The sequence below is a fragment of the Pleurodeles waltl genome, chromosome 5, assembly GCF_031143425.1.
Source record: "Pleurodeles waltl isolate 20211129_DDA chromosome 5, aPleWal1.hap1.20221129, whole genome shotgun sequence".
Lineage (NCBI taxonomy): Eukaryota > Metazoa > Chordata > Amphibia > Caudata > Salamandridae > Pleurodeles > Pleurodeles waltl.
In genome coordinates this window covers 573,603,358-573,629,379 of record NC_090444.1, presented here as the reverse complement: position 1 = coordinate 573,629,379, position 26,022 = coordinate 573,603,358, and the positions used below count along the sequence as shown (strand labels likewise).

Here is a 26,022-nt window from a genome sequence, read left to right as displayed (position 1 = left end):
ACTTGCCGGGAGGCTCTAATAGCGGTACTCCCTAAAACGGGCCGTGACCCACTAGATGTACGCTCATACAGACCACTTTCATTACTAAACACAGATTGTAAATTATTAGGTAAACTTCTAGCCAATCGATTACCACATATGACACATTTGGTCCACCAAGACCAATCCGGCTTCATACCAGGTCGCAGCACCTTCAGCAACATCCGGAATTTACTGCGCCTAATGGCAAACTCCCCCGAGGGTGACTACCACTGTGTTGCTGTGTCACTAGACATAGAAAAAGCATTCGACACGTTAGGATGGCCCTTCCTGATGGAAACATTCCGACGAATGGGCTTCGGACGGATATACATAGATTGGGTGGGGGTGCTCTACTCTAACCCTACCGCGCGAGTCAAAACTGGCGACATGATATCCCAACCATTTAACATAGAAAGGGGAACCAGACAGGGATGTCCACTGTCCCCGCTCCTGTTCGCACTTGCTATCGAACCTCTAGCAGCCCGTTTATGAGCGGTCCCCCCTTTATGGGGCGTCCGCGATGATCACACATACCGCATAGTATCACTATACGCAGACGATGCCCTTATTTTTCTTCGGAATCATAATGAAACTCTGCCTGACTTGTTGAAACTACTGCGTGAATTCGGCGCACTAGCCGGTTTAAAGGTGAACTGGACAAAGTCGTGTATATTCCCTATGCGCCCAGTCCCTGAAGCACTCAGGATGCTTTCCAGCCTGGGCGATCTGAAGTGGTGCCACAATACTTTCAAATACTTAGGCATAAACATATACCACGATACACACAACCTTAGGGAGGGCAACCTAGGTCAACCAATTAGATCCATCAGAGGCTCCCTGCCCTTCTGGTGCTCGCTCCCGCTCTCGCCTCTGGGCAGAGTGGCCATAGCAAAAATGATAATCCTCCCCCGGTTGCTATATTACTTCATGGCCCTCCCACTGATTTTACCAGCCTCTTTCTTCAAACCACTGAATAGCCTATTAACAGCCTTAATTTGGGGCAGCGGCCGGCGACGAGTAGCATTAACTAAAATATACCAACCATTGGGTATGGGGGGATTAGGAGCACCCAGACTTGAGCTATACTGCGCAGCCGCCCAAATACAGTGGACATCCACCTGGCTTGGGTGCCCTGACAGCGCTGAATCACAACTGATCCTCTCCACAATGGGTAACCCGGGAGTACTACATTACCTAATGAATCGTGAGCACCCCAAACACCCACTAAATATATTATTGAAAACCGCGCACTGGATATGGGGCTGCTATGTCCTAGCCGGCGCCCAAAACCCGCCGTACTCCCCCAAAATTCCACTACTGGCTAACTCGAAACTCGCCAATATAGCTACGAGGATGGGGCTAGGTGGATGGATCGATAAAGGCATACGCACATTCAGCGACATATACAATGAAGGGCACCTCCTAACATTCAACGCTCTTGCCGATAAGTATGACTTGGGACAGGGTGGTTTTATAACATTTGGAGCAGTAAGACAGATAATACACTCTTGTTGGAACTGCGGCAACTTAGAACCCAACGTTGCTCCCACGCTTCATGACATACTAGGTAGCATAGACACCCCACTAAATGTATCCAGAACATACACGATCCTAGCCACCTACCTAGAACACAGACAAGAACAAGCAAAAAACAGATGGGACAACTTGCTGACTGCACCACTATCACAACACGCATGGAGCCAGGCCATGAACATGATAAAAGATGTATCGCGCAACCCACGTTTCCGCTATACCCAGTTTAATTATTTACACCAAACATACCTATCCCGCACCGTATTACGCGCATGTTCCCTCAGTCAACCCAGAAGTGCCCCAGATGCTTTGCCCCTGATGCCTACTTCTATCACATGACCTGGGACTGTCCTCCAGTTCGTACAACATGGAATGACATAATAACTTTGCTGTCGGAATGGACGGCCATTACGCTCTCCCCTACACCCGAACTGTGCCTACTGGGGATAGGCCCCTGTCTTAAAAACCGGAAACATTCACTGAGATGTATAGCTTTGGCGTTGGTGATGTATAGGCGCCTCATAGCCATGCACTGGAAGGCCCCGGCCGCCCCTGGGATAGATATGTGGCGTTCTGAGCTGCTGCGATGGGCCAAGGCTGAGGCAGACACGCTGCAGCTCCTATTGGCCAGGGGGATTCCAGTTAAGGGCTTAACCACCTGGAACTCCTTTGTGACAACCATAGAAAACAAAGACGACGAACGCCCACCATGAACATTCCATAAAACGGTGATCCCCGAAACTTAGTCCTACAAACCAGTTAGCACTACCTCATACTATCATAAACATAACAAGGAGGCGCTTCAAAGCACACAGGGCCACACAAGCACATGGAAAGCGCAGCACACTTCTGGCAAAGGAACACACAACAACAATGAACAATAATAAAAAAATAAAATAAAAAAAAGCTCGGTGCCTCCCCTCCTGCGTGCCCCCCCTCTGCCCACAACGCTCGCTGGCTGGGCCCCCCACACCCCGATCTGGGCTCTCCCCTATATTCTCCTAGTTATAGATTCTTAATTTCTCAAGGTTGATAAGATAAAAGCTCTACCCGTGCCCCGCCCCTCCGAACCAGCGCGCGCCACTGCCTGCTCGCGCGCGCACGGGCACTGCTGGGCACTTCTATCGGGAGGTGCTTGATCTGACTGATGGGGCTGAGGAGAACGTGTCACTATTTGCCATGCAACTTGATCACCTTATTTTTTTTTTCTTCTTCTTTTTATGTTTATTGGTTACATGTCACAATAATAATAAAAATATATAAAAAAAAAAAAAAAGGACCGACGCGCTAACACCCCCATGGTCCATTTTGTGTTGCTTTGTCGATGCAGGCAGACGTTGGGTACTGTGGCCTCCCTGGTTTGACGTTGGTTCTCCCGGTGAGGCTCCTGTATCTTTTCTCGATTGTTTTTCACGTCTTGCTTGGTTGGCATCGGGTCAGATGGTGGACTGCTCAATGTGCTTCTTGTTGGGACCTCACTTTACTGGCAGGGTAGGAGTGCTTTTGTCCTGTACCGGGCGCTCCCTCACTCCCTGCGTGCTTGCAGGTCTTGATAACCTGGAAGCACTTCTCCTGGTTACTGTGCCTTTTCTTGTTGAGCAAGTTGGCTTGGAATTTTAGTAATTTCTCCTCTTATGTACCTTATTGGGCCTGCTTTACCTACTTTGCATACCCTCTTGAGAGGCGATGGGCTCCCTCTCCCTTTTTGGGTGTGAGTCGAGTCACATACTTTGATTCTCCCGTTTGGGTACTGGGCAGGTCCTGCATATGCTCTTGGTTTTGGCTATTTGGTGGCTTGCTGCATGTTCTCTAGTATTTCTTTGCCCAGTTATCTTACATACTGGACATCTTCTGCTCGCCCGGTCACCTTGTTTTTTCTGGTGTGGGTAGGTGCACTTTGGTGCATAGGATGTATATATTCTAGGCTTATTCAGTTCCAAGGCATGCTGTGTCTTGGACTTTGTGTAAAGTGTACAACCTATAGGACCTTCTTGAGATTTTTTTAACCTGGCATGATGTTCCCCTGGGCAGTGTTTTCCCCTTCTGAGAGAGGCCTGCTCCTTGTAGGTTACTGTTTGCACGGCTTCTGCCTACCCACTGATTTCTTTTAGTACCTAGCTCCATTCAACATGCACCTGTACCCTGTTTTGGGTGTGCCTGTTTGTGGCCTCCTTCTGACAACACAAGGGTGCTCATGCTTGGGATTAATTTGGGAGCTCCTATCTCCTGTCACAGATCCAAGCCTTTTCATTTGGCATTACTGTTCTAATCTATCGCTGATGGTAGGGTTTGGTCATTCTCTTTGGTGGGCTCTCAATTTCGCTTGAGATGGGTAGTGCCTGCTTTGTTGGATGGTCTTTGTGCTGGTGTCTTTTAGTCTCTTTTGACTCCTTCTCTGCATCACTCACTGGGCTAGTGCTGCTGCCTTTGCCTTCTTTGGCTCTCTTGAGGCCTCTTGTTGGTCACTGTTATGGATATCTCCTCATTTGTGGCCCACAGCTTTTCAGAGCATCGGTTTTGCTGTCTGCCTTTTTGGCTTGTAGTGCTTGTTGATTTGACTTGCCATTGACACTGGCACTTGGAGCTTTGGTGAGCTTTTGTGTTTGGTCTTGTCTCCTTGGCGTAATTACTGGCTACCTTAGTTGGAAATCAATGCTGGTCCTACCTCCTTTGGTACATCTTCATAAGCTAAGGACTACGACAATGAAGCAATGTGGAGGTAATGCTTTGATTGCTTACCACTAAATCCATTACTATTTACTTAGCCCAGTCCTTTAGACCCTCCCTGTTGCATGCTCAGCTTTGATCTCAGTCTGCTTGCTGCTTTAGCAGTTGACTCATAGTTTCTAGGCAGAGGTGGTCCTTTTTAAGAACAACTGGAGTAGTACGGGTTCACATTTTTTTAACTTAGGCAGCTGAACCTCCTCATGATATAAAGACTATGAAAAGGAGGAAGAATTGGAGTATTGGGACTGCTGGTAAATATTTAAATGATTATGGCCCTCATTCTGACCCTGGCGGTCTTTGACCGCCAGGGCGGAGGACCGCGGGAGCACCGCCGACAAGCCGGCGGTGCTCCAATGGGGATTCCGACCGCGGCGGTAAAGCCGCGGTCGGACCGGCACCACTGGCGGGGTCCCGCCAGTGTACCGCGGCCCCATTGAATCCTCCGCGGCGGCGCAGCTTGCTGCACCGCCGCGGGGATTCTGACCCCCCCTACCGCCATCCAGATCCCGGCGGTCGGACCGCCGAGATCCGGATGGCGGTAGGGGGGGTCGCGGGCCCCTGGGGGCCCCTGCAGTGCCCATGCCACTGGCATGGGCATTGCAGGGGCCCCCGTAAGAGGGGCCCTACATGTATTTCACTGTCTGCTGCGCAGACAGTGAAATACGCGACGGGTGCAACTGCACCCGTCGCACAGCTTCCACTCCGCCGGCTCGATTCCGAGCCGGCTTCATCGTGGAAGCCTCTTTCCCGCTGGGCTGGCTGGCGGTCTGAAGGAGACCGCCCGCCAGCCCAGCGGGAAAGTCAGAATTACCGCCGCGGTCTTTCGACCGCGGAACGGTAACCTGACGGCGGGACTTTGGCGGGCGGCCTCCGCCGCCCGCCAAGGTCAGAATGAGGGCCTATGTCTCAAAAGCATTAGATGAATGCAGCAGATGGCACTGTATTTTTACCCGAAGCAGATCAGTTCAGAAGCGATAAGGATCAGTTGTGCTTAGAGGATAGAGTATTTCCTAACCAGTTAGAAGTAATTTTGTAGAGGTTGAATGAAAATTTACATTCCACTCTTCACTCCTATTACAATCTCATGGTCCTTCCTATATATGCTAAAGAGCAAATGATCATGAAACCTATATGTTGTACCATCAGGCCATTCATCCCTCTGTCTGTTCTTATGTCCGTCTGTCCACTGTGTTGATCTGTGTGTGCATGGCTATCTATGACTTTTAAGTATGTCTGCATAGATGCATATTGGTTTTCTAAATGCTTGTTCATGTTAGTGTGACAAAGTAGTCGGATTTCATTCTTTCACAACTGATTGCCATGAGCCTTTTCCCGATGACATAGGCAGTTACTACAAGTTGCAGCAATGGCTACAAGTAGCAGAAACTGTCAGCTCTTTGAAGCTTCAACTCATCTTGTCTCTTACACAGTTCACAGAGCACAAAATGCAGCTTATAATGCCTAGAAATCTAAGGAACTAAGGGCCACATGTACGTAGCCTTTTGCATATCGCAAACGGCGAATCAGGCCATGTACCAAACCATTTTTACGATTCAGTAAACTTTTTACTGAATCGCAAAAAGGGATTGCGAGTCGCAATTAGGAAGGGGGGTTCCCTTCCTAATTGCGACTCGTAGTCCCATGCATGATTGTTCAACAATCGCAATTGGCACCAGTGTCACACTGGTGCTAACCCATTAGCAAACCCTTGGGGACCCCATCCCCTTTGTGAATGGCAGTAAAAACAATTTTTCAGAGCAGGCAGTGGTCCTATGGACCACTGCCTGCTCTGAAAAAATGAAACGAAAACGTTTCATTTTTCATTTTTGAAATGCATCTCGTTTTCCTTTAAGGAAAGCGCGCTGCATTTCAAAACAAAAAAACTGTCTGCAGCAGGCCACCATCCCTGTGAGGGGTCCCATTCCCAAGGGGGTCGCAAATTGCGACATGCCTCATGAATAGTCATGAGGTGGGCATTTGCCACCCCCTGGTGAGTCGCAAATAGTGTCATTGACACTATGCAACATACGTTTTTGCGAATCGCACTAAAAAACTTTGATACATGTAGCCCTAATTCGGATAAGGCTGATAAAACAGTATCTGCTATAAAACTATTGAGTTTTGCTACAAACCTCAAAAAGCACAACTGTCTTGTTCAGATGGTGCTGCAGAAACTTCTCTGGTCCCGGCATCAGGTGTACTGAGGAGAAGAGGTAACTTTGGAAAGGATGATGTGCCAACCGCTTACCTTATCCTCCACTAAGTCTCAGTCAAAGACCATCATGGAAACGGGGAGATGGAGAGAGGGGCACAGTGTAAGCAATTTCTGATACAGTTAAAATGAACGTCACTACAATGTTGGGGAATACCAGGTCCATTTTTGGTACACATTTTTGGTGGACGAATTTCCAGCGTTGTACATCAGAAGTGGCAGATTTAAAAGTTCATATCGCCACTTTGGTAGCAGAACCCTACATTTGGAACATTTCTTCCTCTTCTTGGCAGAAGGGGGTAATTCACCACAAGGTTGGATCAAAATTCTGAAACTAAGGCCTTGTCCGAACGGTTGCAGTTCTCTGTTGATATGCAGTTAATCAAAAAGCAAACATTCATATCCTATTTAAGTGTTTAGTTCTTACTTTTCCACTGATACTTCCTGTCCGCTTTTTTCTTCAACAGGCTTTTCCTTATCCAGAGCAGTGCACATCAAAATGTCTCTGAAAAAAAGTTAACACATTCTGTAATTAAACCTATGTCGAAAAATGTCACTTACTGCAAATCTGAACATTGAAATATAAGCTTTGCGTGGTGGGATATACTAGTGTGCCTCATATCACACAGCAAATCCTCTAATGACATAAATTGAACAATTCATCCCTTTTCATAATACTTATTTAATAAGGTAATTCCGTATCCCACAGACTAGCTGCCATGCGTGCCCCTTTAAGAAAGGGAAGAAAAATACAAGTCTCAACCTTTCTGTTCAGTCTCTAGCAACCATTATGTTTGCATGCCTCACACAAGAGAGAGGTATATGTGGGATGTGTCTTTCTTTTCCTGCATTGCAACGAAGTCCAATCTGTATTTTATTTGACCTGATTGTCTTTGTTCTAACATGTGACTTTATCAGGTTTATTTGTGAAACTGCATTGCCGTAGAAGAGGCTCCCTTTTAGGAAACTTGTTTGTTGGTCTCCCCTGGCCCATGATGATGGAAAAGGAGATTATTCGATACAGGTTAAGGACTTTACTCAGGGCACCAAACTTTACCAATAGTAGGGTTTCCTTACAGTGTAAGGAGGGCAACGCTGAGAAAATGTGGTCTTTCTTGTGTCGTGTAGCCATTTTAGCCATAGCTCCATGCACGTTATTTTAACACACTAGGCCAAGCCACTGTGAACCTTAACCTAGATATATTTTATTCTGCTTCATTTTATTATTGTTACAATAGCCACTTTTACGGTCTTGTTTTATTTTCTGTTTAGCTAACTGTTTTTGCCTAGGCTAGCACTCTGTTCTATCTAAGATCCAGTTGTTTTATTAAAATCATTATTGAAACATATACTGCCTCTGTTTGTCATTTATATATGAGACTAAATGTAACTGAGAGAAACGGATGAGACCTGAGTGACCACGACTTCCCTGAGAAACCAATTATGTCATGCGCTCGGCTGCCCAGTCATCCCTATCCTTGGGTAGAGATGAGGCACTGCTAGTTAGCCGGAGCAAAACCCGGATTGGATCGACAGATGTCACCCGCAGTGGGTTAGACTTAGTCTCCCACACCGTGGGTGATTCTGCTGTTCAAAATCCAGTACTCTCATTAGAATAATGAGAGCCTACGCGACATGGCACCGCCAACGGTTGGTCAGGCTCTATTTTTCGTGTCCTCCGGAGTATCTCTGTCTCGTTATATACAATGATGCCTCAATACTGTATACTGAGACGTCCGTGGTGCTGAGGATTTCCACCACAGCTGTGTAGGTAATCCTACTACAACTGGCGGTTGTTCAAGCTTGAATTTTAAAAGGAAAAAAACCCATTTTGGTGTGCCTTCTCTGAACTCATAGTGTTACTAACATGGCGAATCCCTAACAGGTACAAATAGCTGGTAATATGAGACAACCTCTAACAGCACACTTACTAGCAAATGGCCTAACAGCCCAGAGAGATCCAGTCACATTCGTGGTGGACGTCCATGCAGCTTGTAGAGCAGAACTTTTTTACTCTTGGGTTACATTTCCAGCAGTTGATGGGAACACAAATACATTTAGGTGGTCATTCTGACCGCGGCGGGTGGCGGTAGCCGCCCACCATGCGGTCACTGCCATTTGGCCGCTCCGCGGTCAAAAGACCGCGGAGGCCATTCAGGCTTTCCCGCTGGGCCGGCGGACACCCGCCAAAGGAGCGCACGCCGGCCCAGCGGGAAAGGCCCTGCAACACAGAGGCCGGCTCCGAATGGAGCCGGCGGTGTTGCAGGGGTGCGACGGGTGTAGTTGCACCCGTCGCGATTTTCACTGTCTGCTATGCAGACAGTGAAAATCATGTTGGGGCCCTGTTAGGGGGCCCCTGCACTGCCCATGCCAGTGGCATGGGCAGTGCAGGGGCCCCCAGGGGCCCCATGACACCCGTTCCCGCCATCCTGTTCCTGGCGGTCAAAACCGCCAGAAACAGGCTGGCGGGAAGGGGGTCGGAATCCCCGCCGCCATGGAGGTTCAGCCCTGCCAGGGGTATTCCGGCGGGAAACCGCCGTATCCCCTTTTCTGACCGCGGCTTTACCGCCGCGGTCAGAATGGGCAATGAAGCACCGCCAGCCTGTTGGCGGTGCTTCCGTTGCCCGCGGCCCTGTCGGTTTAGGACCGCCAGGGTCAGAATGAGGGCCTTAATCAATATACACCTGTGAATGCGCCTGGACAATACAGAGCGTACGCATATTTAGAGATACCTCTATCTTATCAAGAACATAATAATTGGCTTTATGGCGCCCTACCCCACACAATATTACCAGTATGTGAGATAACAGGGCTGAGGCCCCCTAACTTTTTGCCCCCATTTCCCACTTTTTGCTGGTGCTTTCCTGACTCTGATGGTGCCCTGGGTACTGCTAAAAAGTCCCAGGGCCTGTGCTCTGTGTAAACTCAGTATGCAAATTAGGCTAATTATAATTGGCTAAGTCAACCTACCTATAAGTCCCTAGTATATGGTAGGACATGTAGGTTTAGGGACCCCAGCATAGGTAGTGCACCCATAGGTGCACTGCTGAGGTGCCCAGTGTCATTTTAAAGGCAGGCCTGCATTGCTGGCTGCTTTTAAATTAAAGTTACATGCAAATTCAACTTTGGAATTAAAAGTAGTTCCAAAGTCTTAAACAACCTTATTTTTACATATACGTCACCCCTGAGGTCTGCCCTGCGTGCCCCTAGGGCTGGGTGCCAAGTAAATATAAGAAGGGACCTTATAAAAATAGTTGTATAGGCCCTGGTGAGGTAAAACAGACAAATCCGTTTTCCCCTCATTGTAGTGAATGGCCTCCATAGGCTAGAATGGGGAGACTTTATTTTAATTTTTAAAGTCCCCTTAAATTACAGATACCCGAAGTTTGGTATCAAATTAATTGTTATAATAAATCCCACAACTTCCAGTTGTTGGATTTAATATAACTTGCCCAGATAAAGAGTTTTGAACTTTACCTGAAAAGATGCCAACTTCAGCCCTGCAGTGTTTTTGCTGCTGTGCTCTCATTGGCCAGCCTCTGGCAGCCTGGCTCCACACAAAGAGATGTGCCTGTGGGAGGATATCTCCCCTCAGCAGATGGTGAGGCAGATAGGGGGAGGGCTGCCAAACTGGTCTTCAAAGGCAGAGAAGGACATTTGGAGCAACCCAGCAACACCCCCACATCCTGCAAACCCAGACAATTAGGTGCCCCTTGATTAGATTAGGAGAGGGCAGGAGAGGGGTGTGTTTAGGATTTTTTGCCACACCAGTGGGTGGGCTCAGCCAGATGTAACTTCCAAAAATCACTTTCAGCCACAATGGATTTTTGAGGAATGTTGCTCCCTGGGATTGATTTTTGCCACACTTCCCAGGAAGTGGTCATGACAGGGGAAAGGACCCTGTACCTGATTGGAGAACCAGGACCCCCCTGTTTTTCACCCAGGAGCAGGGATAAAACTGGCAGACCTCCACCCACATCTCAGATCCCTATCATATTCAACAAGGAAGAACTACAGGAGAAGAAGGACTGCCCTGCTGGACCCCTGACCTGGACCTGGACACTGTACTGTGGAGGACTGCACCAGCTGCACACTTGGACTTCACCACTAAAAGGACTTTACCTGTCTTCTACTGCTTCAAGAAGGGACTCCCTGTTTGATGCAGGTACAAAGGAGCTGGCCAGAATCCCCTGTATCAAGTCCTGCAAGCAAAGCCCAGCTGACCAGCGTCCAGTGGCCTTTTGAGGATTCTGACCAGGTGCATTCTGGGAATTGTAGTCCAACTCCCAAGGAGCAACTCAGAGCTTCTGGAACCTCGGATCAAATTGTGGACACTTCAAGGACACAAAAAGGACCTCTGGAAGAAGATCCAGAAATCTGGAGACGTTTGGAGCAACTCCATAAATTGAAGAGAGGTGCATTGTGGGAGTTGTAGTCCCAGACCCCAGGAGGCACACCAGAGCCTCTGAACCCTTTGTAGTCCCAGACCCCAGGAGGCACACCAGAGCCTCTGAACCCTTGGCTGGTGCTGTGGTCCACTTTCCTGAATCAAACACTTCTGAAAGTAAGTGTGACAGTGTTACCTCGTGGGTGGCCTGAACTCTGGACTTTGTTCCTTTCCAGTGTGACCTTTTTTAACCCTTTGAGCGCTAGTTGCTTCTATGCGCTAGAAAGCAAACAAATTCATATCTCCGGTTCCCCTTACCCGATTTTATTCATTTTGGTGGTTTTAAAGCTAAAAATATTTCCTATTTTTATAAATTGATTTTGGATTTTTAAACTGTTTCCTGTGTTTTATTTAATTACTGTTTTGTGATATTTGAATGCTTTGCACTCTGTCTCTTAAATTAAGCCTTGTCCCTTGTGCCAAGCTACCAAGGGTTGAGCTCGGTTTAATTTACTGAGATCTAACTGGACCGAATTGGAGGTTAGTGGCCTATTGCTTAATGTAGGTACTTACCTGCCCTTACCAATAACCCATTTTCCAACACAGTAAGGTTAGGTCCACTAAGTAATGATGGCCCTACCTGGCCTTTATTGGCCACCTATACACCACATCCTGCGGTAGCAAATTTAGCAGTAGCTGAGGTTCGTCGCGCTACTCCTTATTTTTGTTTTTAACCTTGGTTGCCATCACATTTATTACTGATTAAAACCATGAATTATCTCTGTTGACGGTAAACCAATTTTAAAGTTCCATTCTCTCCAACATTTGCTCGGGTTCCTAATATTGGGTATCCCACTGATAATTGTTCGATTTTTCACAGCTACTATTTGAGCAAAGTGGTTAAGAGCACCCCTTTAGGGGATCCCGCCAGGCATTGCAGTACCAGCCTGACGAGGAGCTTTCCCAATGATGATGCCAGTCATCCATTGTGATGCATGAGGGTTCTTGCACCTGATTAATTTGGTTCGCCTGTGTGAATCTTCCGTGTGCTTGGAACAGTGTACCAATTTTTGTATTATGGTTCTATTGGGAGGCTGTACACTGGACCACTAATCTCCCGGTCCCTCTCATTATTTTTCGTCAAGAATGAGAGCTGCCTAAAATAATAGCAGAAACCTATTCAAGTATTGGTCGAGATAGCCTAGGGGTCAGACCACAAAAACCTCAATTTCAGGGTAAATCAAAAAAGATACCCCCAAGCAAGCACCTGAGGGTAATAAGAAACGCTGGGATAAAAAGCAACAAACTCCTAAGAAAGAAAGGGGAAAATCTCTGCTTATGGAGGCCCCACAAAATAGGTATAATCTCAGAAATAGGGATAATATAAAAACGCCTGATAGATATCAATATACTGATACACGCCAATCTCGTTCCTTTCAGGACTCATCGGAAAGAAGAAATGAGAGAGGTGGGCAATCAGAGCAAAGAACAGAGAACGTGAAACCAAGAAAGGAATCACAACGCACTTCAGAGGTTTCTGTTAAAAAGGAAGAGAAACCCGCCCAAAGGAAGATGGTCCTCTTGAAGAACAAGAACTGGGCTCAAGCCTTGCTAGACAGCGCGGCAGAGGTCACAATAGTTCGCCGGAATCTTCTAGAGCATCTGGAGGTGAAAGCAACTGATGACTTTATACAAGTAGAAACTGCGGACATGCGTGTCTCCAAGCCTGATAGGTTGTACAAAGTAACGCTACAGTTAGAAGGAGACATTGAACGCACAATAGACGCAATCTTTTGGGATCGCATATTAAAAGTATATGATGTCTTGGTGGCCAAACAAGATTGGCCGCCTGACTTTGTCCGTACCTGCCCATATGGAGAAGATGTCATTAAGCCTTCTTTCTCGCCCCTTGTTCCAGAGGAACTCGCTGAATCCTATTCCATTGAATGGGCTCTAGCACAAGCACCCGCATTATACAGAAATCACATAGGATGGGATAAGGAATCCCCCTACCATGTAATTCCAATTAAAAGTGAACCTCAGCCACAACTGCAGTATCCTATAAAACATGAAGCAAAAGCACTAGAGAGAGAAATACTCACGCAATTAGAGTACCAGGGTGTGACTGAACCCTGTGTCTCACCAATGAATAACCCATTATTCCCAGTAGCTAAACCAGACCATTCATACAGAATAGTCTTAGACTACAGACATTTAAACAGTCATACACGTACCTATGCTATCCAAAATTTGCATAGCACAGCACTAATGAGCAACATAGTGCGTAAAAAATACAAAACAACACTAGACATTTCCAATCGATTTTACTGCCAGAATATAACATCTGAGAGTAGAGACTTAACAAGTTTCAGTGCATTAGGTTCTCAAAAAAAAATCTGTTGTTTACCTCAGGGGTATAAGAACAGCCCAGGACTGTTCGCGGCTCGTGACACTGCTATTTGGCACGAGATCGACCCTGAAGCATTGTCCTATGTAGATGATATATATCTCACGGATGATGAACTACTACAACATTTAATACCGGTAGCCCACATTGTTGTAGGGGTTGCCGAATTTGGCTACATATTTAACTTTAAAAAAACAAAAATAGCCTTCCTCAGCATCCTTTTTCTGGGATATGAGCTGTCAAGTGAAAGGAAGAGCCTAGCGCCACAATTCTTAGAAAAGTGCACACAGTTACAACCACTGAATAGGATTAAAAAACTCCAATCATTGTTGGGTTTCTTAAATTTTGGCAGAACCTGCATTCCAGATTATGCTATACGCATAAAACCTTTATATGACTTAATACGTCCCGATTTTTCAAGTAAATTCTGGACAATTGAACATACATGTATTCTAGAGAATTGCAGACAGACATGCTTGCAGCACAACATCTACACACAAGGGACAACAAAACACATTTGGTCATCAGAATAATAGCTGGGGCCATTGGTTTCACCTATGTGACATTTAATGAAGGTGAGACAGTCCCGATAGCATACAAATTGCATTTGTACTCAGCAGCAGAACAACACTTTAGTCCCATAGAGAAAATTCTCACTGCTGTACAAATGGCTGTCATTAAAGAAAGACCTCTTGCTCAAGGAAAACGCATCATTGTCGTTTCTCCAATCTCAGCCCTAAAGGCTGTTACAAAAGCTAGTGTTCCAAACGCAAAAGCATTACATCCACGTTGGAGACAATGGGCTACGTCTCTGACAGCCACTGATGTAGACTACATTTTTGACCCAAAGCTACAAACTCAGGAATTCCTACAATATGAAGTAGAATATCCAGTTCCACAAATACTTTGCCTATTGATCAGTATCATAGAGTCATGTACACCGATGGCTCTGCACAACCTGCAATTAGAACTAAACATCAATATTCTCCTGCTTGAGCAGTCGTAAGTGGCTATATGGAGGGGGATACATTTTGTCCTCTACATACCTTTACACAGACCCTAGGGGATTGTACAGCACAATTGGCTGAGCTGAAAGCTCGGCTGATGGCACTGGAACACACGGACCCTGCACAGCTTACGCTGATTGTTTGTGATTCCTATTACTGTGTCCAGTTCTTTAATGAATACCTGCATTATTGGCGCCAAAATGGGTTCAGAGATTCCAAAGGCAACACCATTAAACACAGATTACTGTGGGGGAAAGTAGCTGACCTGAAAGAGACGCTACTGAATGTCCATGTTGTACACACACTTGGACACCAGCGCGTTGGAATACACATTGCTAAAAATACACTGGCTGATGAAGTCGCAAAGTCATCAGTGGCAGTAGCCACTGTAGCTGCAGTGACTCGATTGAGTTCCAAACCGGACGCAGACATTTGGGCTGTCGTGAAAGCTACCGCTGATGGTAAGCCCATCCTAAAGGATTTCCTACAAATATAATTATCAGATGGGAAGTATGCTGAACGCTGAAGTTAAGATACCAGGCGTAGGTGTACGAGACATCCCTAACAAAGACATAAGATCACAATTGATTAAAGCAGCGCACGAGGGGGTGGCATCTGCCCATGCTGGTGTGGCGGCTACAATTTCGATCTTGCAGGCCCGCTATTGGTGGCTAGGTCTCTACAAAGAGACTAAGCTGTATGTCCTTTGTTGTGACATCTGTCAACAAATCAAGGTTTCCACTGCCAAGAGCCCGCCGCAGACACCCCTCTTAATTTCAAACAAACCATTACAATGTGTGTACTTGAACCACTGTGGTCCCTTAACACCTGATAGTGCATACAAATATATCTTAGTCACTGTTTATTCATGCTCCAGATTTGTATGGGTGTGGCCACATTCGGACCAGGGCCCTGCTTTCGCCTCAAGGGCATTCAGGGACGCCATGGCTTCGTTGGGTGTCCAACTCCAGTGCTCGTTTCCAATTCATCCTGAGGGAAATAGTGTTGTGGAGTGATTAAACCGTGATTTGAAGCAATCCTTAACAGCCAGAGTCTTAGGTACGGGTCATAGTTGGCTTAATCACCTGTATGGAGTCCAGAGAGCACTAAATAATCTGCCTAGAAGGTCCCTGGGGGGTCGTACTTCATATGAGTGCCTGTTCGGAACTCAAATGTATGTTCCGGATCTTGATGGTCCTGGCGTGGGGGCAGCAGAAACACCTTTTGACATAAATGAACGCATCACTGCCTTACAGGAATTGCAACAGTTCCGTGATGATAATTCTTCCAAAAGTGCCGCCTCCACAGGAATTAAGGATGTGCCTGTAACATCTACTGGCTGGATTACCAGAGTTGGGGATCTTGTACGTGAAAAAGTCGCAGTCAAAAAGGAATTTGGCCCTTCTTATCGAGCACCAGTCCCTGTACTAGGGATACACGGTACCAGAACTGTCATTCTACCACCGTTGGTGGGTGCCAAAGAAAATTGTTTTGTTTCTATTGACAATGTCAAACTACACCATGTGGCCGATCCTGCGCAGCCGACCAAGAGGAACATCCAGTAGTTCCCGAATCCCTCTCACTACTGGTGAGGAAGTTCCTCTACAAGTTGTTTACACCAACACCAACACCTCTCCGGGGCATGGGGAAGATGATCTTGCATTAGTTCCACTAACGTCAACTAATTTAGAAACATTTGACCAAGTCAACTCGACTTCAAGCCAAACGGATGGTGCCGTATAGAGTGTGCCACTACAGGAAACACCAACTCCACCGCTGACAACGGCTCCGCCATTTGCACAAACTGCCTCTGGTTATTTTGCCGACTTCAAAGATGATTTCTCAGGCTCGTCCGCCTCTTCGACAGCTGATTTCTCAAGTACACGTAAGGTAACAAACTGGCTTAAAGAAACTTATTATATTTTTCCATGGAACTATCTATGGCTCTCTTTGACTGTCCTAGCCTTTCTACTTTGGATTGGTTTTGTCATTACCTTTTTCTTATTAATACATGGTCATTTTCTTCCTGAAAGATCAACAGTTGAACTGGTGGAGGAGGTTTTGAAACCACATTTTTCATCACATAAAGGTGGTCATTCTGACCCTGGCGGTCTTTGACCGCCAGGGCGGAGGACCGCGGGAGCACCGCCGACAGGCCGGCGGTGCTCCAATGGGGATTCCGACCGCGGCGGTAAAGCCGCGGTCGGACCGGCACCACTGGCGGGGTCCCGCCAGTGTACCGCCGCCCCATTGAATCCTCCGCGGCGGCGCAGCTTGCTGCACCGCCGCGGGGATTCCGACCCCCCCTACCGCCATCCAGATCCCGGCGGTCGGACCGCCGAGATCCGGATGGCGGTAGGGGGGGTCGCGGGGCCCCTGGGGGCCCCTGCAGTGCCCATGCCACTGGCATGGGCATTGCAGGGGCCCCCGTAAGAGGGCCCCTACATGTATTTCACTGTCTGCTCCGCAGACAGTGAAATACGCGACGGGTGCAACTGCACCCGTCGCACAGCTTCCACTCCGCCGGCTCGATTCCGAGCCGGCTTCATCGTGGAAGCCTCTTTCCCGCTGGGCTGGCTGGCGGTCTGAAGGCGACCGCCCGCCAGCCCAGCGGGAAAGTCAGAATTACCGCCGCGGTCTTTCGACCGCAGAACGGTAACCTGACGGCGGGACTTTGGCGGGCGGCCTCCGCCGCCCGCCAAGGTCAGAATGAGGGCCAAAGTCAGAAGAGATTTATCCTTTGTGAACATTTCCGCAGTGCCAATTCCTGATGGGATTGTGTGGGACAAAGTAATGTTTGATATATATGGTCCCATGCAAGTTATTAAAATACTGTATGTGTTCAAATTATCAATGCATGATATAGGGATACCAGGCATTGTTTCTGATGATTGGGATGTGAAAACAGTTGATTCTATGATGACTGAATTGCAATATTATACTGTCTTTGAAAACAAAGATGTTTACCAAATTAAAGAAAATTATGGTGATATGTTTTGCTATAATTACTATGGGCACCATTTCATACATAGAGCGAGCAGTCCAAAAACTGTATTTAATTACACGCAATGGGAACATTGCCCGACTCCACTGAAAAGGAGTTCAAAAACATATTCTGAAAAGTTTGCATATTTTTCTGGGCACAATCAAAAGAATGCTGAGTCATATTATTTTAAGGTACCACTTACTAAGGATATACACGTTATTGACCAATACGAAATTTATATATTCGGAATCCTTTGTTTCCTGGCTATCGATAGAAGGCTATAGATATTGGTCCAAATCAATTGATCTGAAAAGTGTCTGGGGAACAAAACATTGGCAAATTAAAGGTAAAAAACATTGTTTAGAGCATGTCTTATTCCTGTTCAAATGATCTTTTTAAATGAAACAGTGCAACAAACGAGTTGTTTAGGCTTAGCAACAATCAGGGAATTAAACATGCCCAGTATACCTGCCCCTGCAAAATTCTACAAATGGCAAAATATACGAATGCAACTGAAGATGTGCTCGATGAGTGGGTCCAGAATGGTACGTTTAATGCTTCACTGACACGTCCTGGCGGGTGGTTATTGTGACCAATAGATACCAATGGGTGTCATCAACGTTCTATTAACTCTTCGTGGGGTTTTAGGACGAGTAGGCCAGACCCTCGCTATATATCACCAGAGAGTGCAGACATAATTACAACATATAGTGAGGGAAAATTATGCCAGCAGTGGCTAAAATCATCCTCACTAGACGCAGTTAGAGAACACCTCAGTCTCCTGTCTAACTCCACTGACCTACAAGATTTCTTGTCAGGCCCCAGAACGCCACGTAGGAAGCGTTTCTTATATGCAGTATACAATGAAATTTGGAAACTTTCCCAACAAGATGCTGCTGCCCGGTTAAGGCAAATAGATCAGGAAAACTTCAAAAAGGCATTAGCCGTTGTGGATAATGGGATTAACACCTTGTCCGACCGGATATATACAATTAACAACATTGTCTCTTCTGCCATAGACATTATAAAATCTGATATGTCTTCTTTATACCATGGACAGAGTCAGATCAGGTCCATTATGCAGTTAGGTTGGACGCTTCAAACATTGAAGGCGGGTCGCGTTCCATGGCAGCACGTCAGTGCAAGGGAGATATTTTCTTCTTTTAATCTAACACTACAACAACAACTAAGGGCTAAAAAGGAAGCGACTTATGTCATGCTTAACATAGAGAAATTAGAAAAGTTGCCTTTTACCGTGGTCGAAATACCATCGGCTGAGTGGTTATTACATGGGGTTATTAATCTGCCTATTTCTACACTACAATTCACCTCCTGTTTAAAACACATTCCGGTAGGCAGATATGAAAAGGTGGGAGATAGTTACATCCATGAGGTGTGGAAGCTTCCCTTCTCGTACAAATGCTTCAATGGCATGAAAGAGGTCTTTCTTAGCAGCAGTGAATGCGAGACTTCAGTCAGCCATTCGATGATTTGTAAACAGCTGTCCTTGCATGGGGCATGTAACGCCTCAGCTGCAAACTTGGCTTGTTATCTTAAGGGAGTCCCAGTCCCTTTGATTAGACCCACGTTCCAGGTGCTTTCAAATGGCAGCTACGTCCTTCTCAATAGTGAAAGCTGTTTGTGGGATGCGGGTCGGAATAGTTTACGTTGTTTCGGTCTCTAAGGTCGTTACATGCTGCGGGAACTTATTGTTTCCCCCTACTAAATTTAAAGCGGTAGCTGATATTTGGCCTTACATTGCTACTTCAAACGTGAATTTTGACAAGTTGAGTAGACTGAAGGCTTTACTGTTTTAAAAGCATGTGGCCTTTACATCTGCACGCAAGACCTACGCACTTCAAGTGGCAAGGTCATCAGCAGAAATACAGTCCCTGTTAAATACGAACTTTCCGAGACACTTTGGTGAACTCGTGGGACGAATATTTAATGCGTCCAGCATGACTGGATTGGCACATTTTTTCAAACCTGTTGGTTCCAGTTTCGTTCACACCTTCTCCTCAATATTCGGTTTGATACCTTCAGCTATCCACAAAATTTTTGGTGGTATTGTTGGGGGATTTCCGATAACAATGGCTTTATTAGCTGGCATCCTGCTGTTGCTGTTGTTTATGCGCAATGGCTGTCCCGCCGCAACGAGGAGAAATGACGGCGCTCCCATCAGCGCAGCTGTGTCGTGAGCGTATGATGCAGCATTTTGGAGCAACACTCCTGGAGCACTTGGAGTGTGACTGGTCTTTGTCATTCAGACCGGTTATGTATTGAGTGCAGCCCGTGTTTCGGTGCCTCTGGTGCTCTTTTGAACATTCACTGGAAGTTTGTCTTTCACAGCAGCGCCCCTCAGCAATAGATGCTGATCTGTTGATGTTCTCGCTGAGGGTTCATTACCAGACATGCACACTGAGGTTGCGTTTGCTACGTGAAGCTAATTATGAGTTACTCTTCCTGGAGGAAATTGCCAACAGCTCATCAATGGGCACTCCACGGGATGCCGCCTTGGTTAACACTGGGGATCATTTTTGGCGTGGACTTTCCGGTTCTGACACCTGCCGAAGTGGAAGATCTCCTGTTTTTCATGACTCGTACTTACTTTGGAACTTTTCTAAACTGACATGTCTTTGGAATTCGGTTAATAAGTCACATGCTCATGTTTTAAATTGTCACATAGTATGCTTGTGTGTACCTTTTAACTTGTCAAAATTGACCTGGTTTTTATACATATCTTAGGTTGAGCTTTTTAGTAATTAAATTTTAGTTTTGGCTTTGAGCCACTTTCAACCAACAAGGGGAGGGTGTTGTGTAGCCATTTTAGTTATAGCTCCATGCACGTTAGTTTAACACCCTAGGTGGCTGTGCACTTTGACCTAGATATATTTTATTCGGCTTTGCATTGTTATTTTTACAATAACCAGTTTTACGGTCTTGTTTTATTTTCATCTGTCTAACTGTTTTTGCTTAGCCCACCACTGTGTACTCAAACAAGACATTCTTGATCACTTTGTGCTTCAGTCAAGCCTACAGTTTGGTACATTGCCGGTGAACGTGGTAGAAGTTTAGTCTCCAACATTCGTAGAAAATACACATCCTTTAGTAGGGACATTTTCTTAGAACATCAGCTGTGTTATTATAAAAACACTTCCTAGTCCCATTACACGTTAAGAGGGAGATTCCAGCCAAGGAACCATGACTGTATGCTGATTGCTGAATGCTTCGCTGCAGATGCTAACGCAGACTACAGGCCTTTGCTCAGGTATGAGGGTTGATGTCCCCCTGGGTGAACCTGAAAGGAGGAATTAGAGTTTAACATGCTGTGCTCAGATTATGATTTTAGATAGGAAATAGTCTATAAATTCTAGTGGCAATATGATAGCGTTATTCTTATGCTTCACTCTCCTCGTCACCATTTTAATATTGTCAGGTTGTGTCTTCCTGGTTATTGCAGCTCATGCTTTGCTATTGCTTATTAATTGTAGGCCTTAACTTAGCAAGTGTCTTGGCCTAGTTTTGCCAGGCCTCATGAATGAAATGCTGACAAGGTGAAATAACTGTGAAATGCTCATTGCTTTAATAAAATGCTTAGCAGAAGCTTTCTATGGGAACCGATGGACAGGAGATTAGGTCTCTCGCAAAGTAACAATTTGTGTATTAAATGTGCAACAAGGGTTCTTTCCCAGGACGCAAACAATGAAGACACTGACTGGAGACGAAGATGCAACAAAATTGATACCTGACGAGAAGGATGATGAGAGCGCCTTAAGTCAAACCAATCAATGACATGTGAACTGTGAAATATTAGAATTTACAGATTTGGTATATGGACATCATTGGACAGAGTAATAAGGTACGATTAATTAACCAATTGGAAATTGGCGGATGGTTTGGGTAACTTTGATATAACAACGTAACAAAGGAAAAAGACTAGAGACTTATTCTGATTTGTGAGGTGATATTTGGGAGAAGAAGAGATTCAAGATTCTGTAATTGGCCTCATACTCTCTGACCGAGAGCCTGATGGGTTGCTGATCGATTGATGACCTGAGGACGAAGACTGATTCTGCTTGCTGACCCATACCATGGATAGGTAGATATGACAATGACTGAATTGCATTTTTATGCCTTTTCTTTCTAGGTACCAACTGCGCTGTCTAAGACTTTCTTTAGGTAGATGTTTTTCCAAATTTGTATTCTAAATTGTTTTGCATGAAGCCCCACATGCCAATGCTAATCTGCGTTAGTTGAGGTTATTCACATGATGACTGACGAACATACAGGGACAAATGGTTGATGAACTATTTTGCTGAACTCGATGGACATCATAACTTTGCTGAAATCGGTTTTACTAATGCTTTGTGTTGATGTCTTAGAATGTCTTTTGATTCAAGCTTTGATTAGATCATGTTTTCTGCGACTTGCTGATTAACAAGCATTAATAAAATTGTTTGATTTGAAGTTGATGATTAAGATTCCTGACTTCGTATTGTTAACATAAGGGAAATAAACTTACTAAAATTGTAATTAAATGTGTGGTTATTCATGGCTAAAGAGTCATAGTGTGTGGAAATTTACAGACTCCATTGATTGTTGATTTGACTAACGATTATTGATTATTGTGCATTGATTATTGTCTCTGTAATGAAACTATGGTAAGAACACCCTAAACGAATCAAAAGGTTCATCAACCTATATGCGTCCCCTTGTAAGTTTACTTATTAAGGACCGAAGCGCTAACACCCCCATGGTCAATTTTGTGTTGCTTTGTTGATGCAGGGAGACGTTGGGTACTGTGGCCTCCCTGGTTTGACTTTGCTTCTCCCGGTGAGGCTCCTGTATCTTTTTTCGATTTTTTTTTTCACGTCTTGCTTGGTTGGCATGGGGCCAGACGGTGGACTGCTCAATGTGTTTCTTGTTGGGACCTCACTTTACTGGCAGGGTAGGGGTGCTTTTGACCTGTTCCGGGTGCCCCCTCACTCCATGGGTTCTTGCTGGTCTTGATAACCTGGAAGCACTTCTCCTGGTTACTGTGCCCTTTCTTGTAGAGCATATTGGCTTGGAATTTTAGTAATTTCTCCTCTTATGCACCTTATTGGGGTGCAAGCATGCCCTTTCCTGGGCCTGCTTTACCTACTTTTGCATACCCTCTTGAGAGGCGATGGGCTCCCTCTTCCTTTTTGGGTGTGGGTCGAGTCACATACTTTGATTCTCCCGTTTGGGTACTGGGCAGGACCTGCATATGCTCTTGGCATTGACTATTTGGTTGCTTGCTGCATGTTCTCTAGTATTTCTTTGCCTAGTCATCTTACATACTGGACATCTTTTGCTCACCCGGTCACCTAGTTTTTTCTGGTGTGGGTAGGTGCACTTTGGTGCATGGCATGTATATATTCTAGGCTTGTTTAGTTCTAAGGCATGCTGTGTCTTGGACTTTGTGTAAGGTGTACAACCTATAGGGTCTTCTTGAGATTTTTTTTAACCTGGCATGATGTTCCCCTGGGCAGTGTTTTCCCCTTCTGAGAAAGGCCTGCTCCTTGCAAGTTACTGTTTGCATGGCTTCTTCCTACCCACTGATTACTTTTAGTACCTTGCTCCATTCAACATGCACCTGTACCCTGTTTTGAGTGTTACATAGTGCCTGTTTGTGGCCTCCTTCTGAAAACACAAGGGTGCCTATGCTTGGGATTAATTTGGGAGCTCCTATCTCCTGTCACAGATCCAAGCCTTTTCATTTGGCATTTCTGTTCTAATCTATCCCTGATGGTAGGGTTTGGTCATTCTCTTTGGTGGGCTCTCAATTTCGCTTGAGATGGGTAGTGCCTGCTTTGTTGGATGGTCTTTGTGCTGGTGTCTTTTAGTCCCTTTTGACTCCTTCTCTGCATCACTCGCTGGGCTAGTCCTGCTGCCTTTGCCTTCTTTGGCTCTCTTGAGGCCTCTTGTTGGTCACTGTTATGTATCTCCTCATTTGTGGCCCACAGCTTTTCAAAGCATCGGTTTTGCTGCCTGCCTTTTTGGCTTGTAGTGCTTGTTGATTTGACTTGCCATTGACACTGGCACTTGGAGCTTTGGCGAGCTTTTGTGTTTGGTCTTGTCTCCTTGGTGTAATGACTGGCTACCTTAGTTGGAAATCAATGTTGGTCCTACCTCCTTTGGCACATCTTCATAAGCTAAGGACTGCGACGATGAAGCAATGTGGAGGTAATGCTTTGATTGCTTACCACTAAATCCATTACTATTTACTTAGCCCAGTCCTTTAGACCCTCCCTGTTGCATGCTCAGCTTTGATCTCAGTCTGCTTGCTGCTTTAGCAGTTGACTCATAGTTTCTAGGCAGAGGTGGTCCTTTTTAAGAACAACTGGAGTAGACCGGGTTCACATTTTTTAAACTTAGGCAGCTGAACCTCCTCATGATATAAAGACTATGAAAAAGAAGGTAGAATTGGAGTATTGGGACTGCTGGTAAATAATTAAATGAGTATGTCTCAAAAGCATTAGATGAATGCAGCAGATGGCACTGTATTCTTACCCGAAGCAGATCAGTTCAGAAGGGATAAGGATCAGTTGTGCTTAGAGGATGGAGTATTTCCTAACCAGTTAGAAGTAATTTTGTAGAGGTTGAATGAAAATTGACATTCCACTCTTCACTCCTATTACAATCTCATGGTCCTTCCTATAGAGGCTAAAGAGCAAATGATCATGAAACCTATATGTTGTACCATCAGGCCATTCATCCCTCTGTCTGTTCTTATGTCCGTCTGTTCCACTGTGGTGATCTGTGTGTGCATGGCTATCTATGACCTTTAAGTATGTCTGCATAGATGCATATTGGTTTTCTAAATGCTTGTTCATGTTAGTGTGACAAAGTAGTCGGATTTCATTCTTTCACAACTGATTGCCCTGAGCCATTTCCCAATGACATAGGCAGTTACTACAAGTTGCAGCAATGGCTACAAGTAGCAGAAACTGTCAGCTCTTTGAAGCTTCAACTCATCTTGTCTCTTAAACAGTTCACAGAGCACAAACTGCAGCTTATAATGCCTAGAAATCTAAGGAACTAAGGGCCACATGTACGTAGCCTTTTTCACATTGCAAACGGCGAATCGGGCCATGTACCAAACCATTTTTACGATTCGGTAAACTATTTACCGAATAGCAAAAAGGGATTGCAAGTCGCAATTAGGAAGGGGTGTTCACTTCCTAATTGCGACACACAGCCCCATGTATGATTGTTTTGTGACTGCGAATGCGGTCGCAAAACAATCGCAATTGGCACCAGTGTCACACTGGTGCTAACCCATTAGCAAACCCTTGGGGACCCCTTACCCTTTGTGAGTGGCAGTAAAAGCATTTTTTCAGAACAGGCAGTGGTCCTATGGACCACTGCCTGCTCTAAAAAAAGGAAACAAAAACGTTTTATTTTTCGTTTTTGAAATGCATCTCGTTTTCCTTTAAGGAAAACGCGCTGCATTTCAAAAACTGTTTTATTTACAAGCAGTCACAGACATGGTGGTCTGCTGTCTGCAGCAGGCCACCATCCCTGTGAGGGGTCCCATTCCCAAGGGGGTCGCCAATTGCGACATGCCTCATGAATAGTCATGAGGTGGGCATTTGCGACCCCCTTGTGAGTCGCAAATAGTGTCATTGACACTATGCAACATACGGTTTAGCGACTCGCAAATTGCGAGTCACACAAAAAAACTTTGATACATGTAGCCCTAAGCCGGATAAGGGTGATAAAACAGTATCTGCTATAAAACTATTGAGTTTTGCTACAAACCTCAAAAAGCACAACTGTCTTGTTCAGATGGTGCTGCAGAAACTTCTCTGGTTCCGGCATCAGGTGTACTGAGGAAAAGAGGTAACTTTGGAAAGGATGATGTGCCAACCGCTTACCTAATCCTCCACTAAGTCTCAGTCAAAGACCATCATGCAAACAGGGAGATGGTGAGATGGGCACAGTGTAAGCAATTTCTGATACAGTTAAAATGAACGTCACTACAATGTTGGGGAATACCAGGTACATTTTTGGTACACATATTTGGTGGAAGAATTTCCAGCGTTCTACATCAGAAGTGGCAGATTTAAAAGTTCATATCGCCACTTTGGTAGCAGAACTCTAAATTTGGAACATTTCTTCCTCTTCTTGGAAGAAGGGGGTAATTCACCAGAAGGTTGGATCAAAATTCTGAAAGTAAGGCCTTGTCCTAACGGTTGCAGTTCTCTGTTGATATGCAGTTAATCAAAAAACAAACATTCATATCCTATTTAAGTGTTTAGTTCTTACTTTTCTACTGATACTTCCTGTCCGCTTTTTTCTTCAACAGGCTTTTCCTTATCCAGAGCAGTACACATCAAAATGTCTCTGAAAAAAAGTTAACACATTCTGTAATTAAACCTATGTCGAAAAATGTCACTTACTGCAAATCTGAACATTGAAATATAAGCTTTGCATGGTGGGATATACTAGTGTGCATCATATCACACAGCAAATCCTCTAATGACGAAAATTGAACAATTCATCCCTTTTCATAATACTTATTTAATAAGGTAATTCCGTATCCCACAGACTAGCTGCCATGCGTGCCCCTTTAAGAAAGGGAAGAAAAATACAAGTCTCAACCTTTCTGTTCAGTCTCTAGCAACCATTATGTTTGCATGCCTCACACAAGAGAGAGGTATATGTGGGATGTGTCTTTCTTTTCCTGCATTACAACGAAGTCCAATCTGTATTTTA

At 45.4% G+C, this 26,022-nt stretch overlaps 1 protein-coding gene across 4 annotated transcripts in view; it reads right to left on the bottom strand.

The window, feature by feature from the left end:
• The window catches only part of LOC138295834 (uncharacterized), a 1,330,477-nt gene that overhangs the window by 465,738 nt on the left and 838,717 nt on the right, over positions 1 to 26,022 (bottom strand). For all 4 annotated transcript variants that reach the window (XM_069234393.1, XM_069234396.1, XM_069234394.1 and 1 more), the window contains 2 exons: positions 25,573 to 25,650; positions 6,921 to 6,998 (listed from right to left, as the gene is read on the bottom strand). In XM_069234393.1, the coding sequence (XP_069090494.1) occupies positions 6,921 to 6,998; positions 25,573 to 25,650 (156 nt within the window). The remainder of the gene's footprint in view (positions 1 to 6,920; positions 6,999 to 25,572; positions 25,651 to 26,022) is intronic.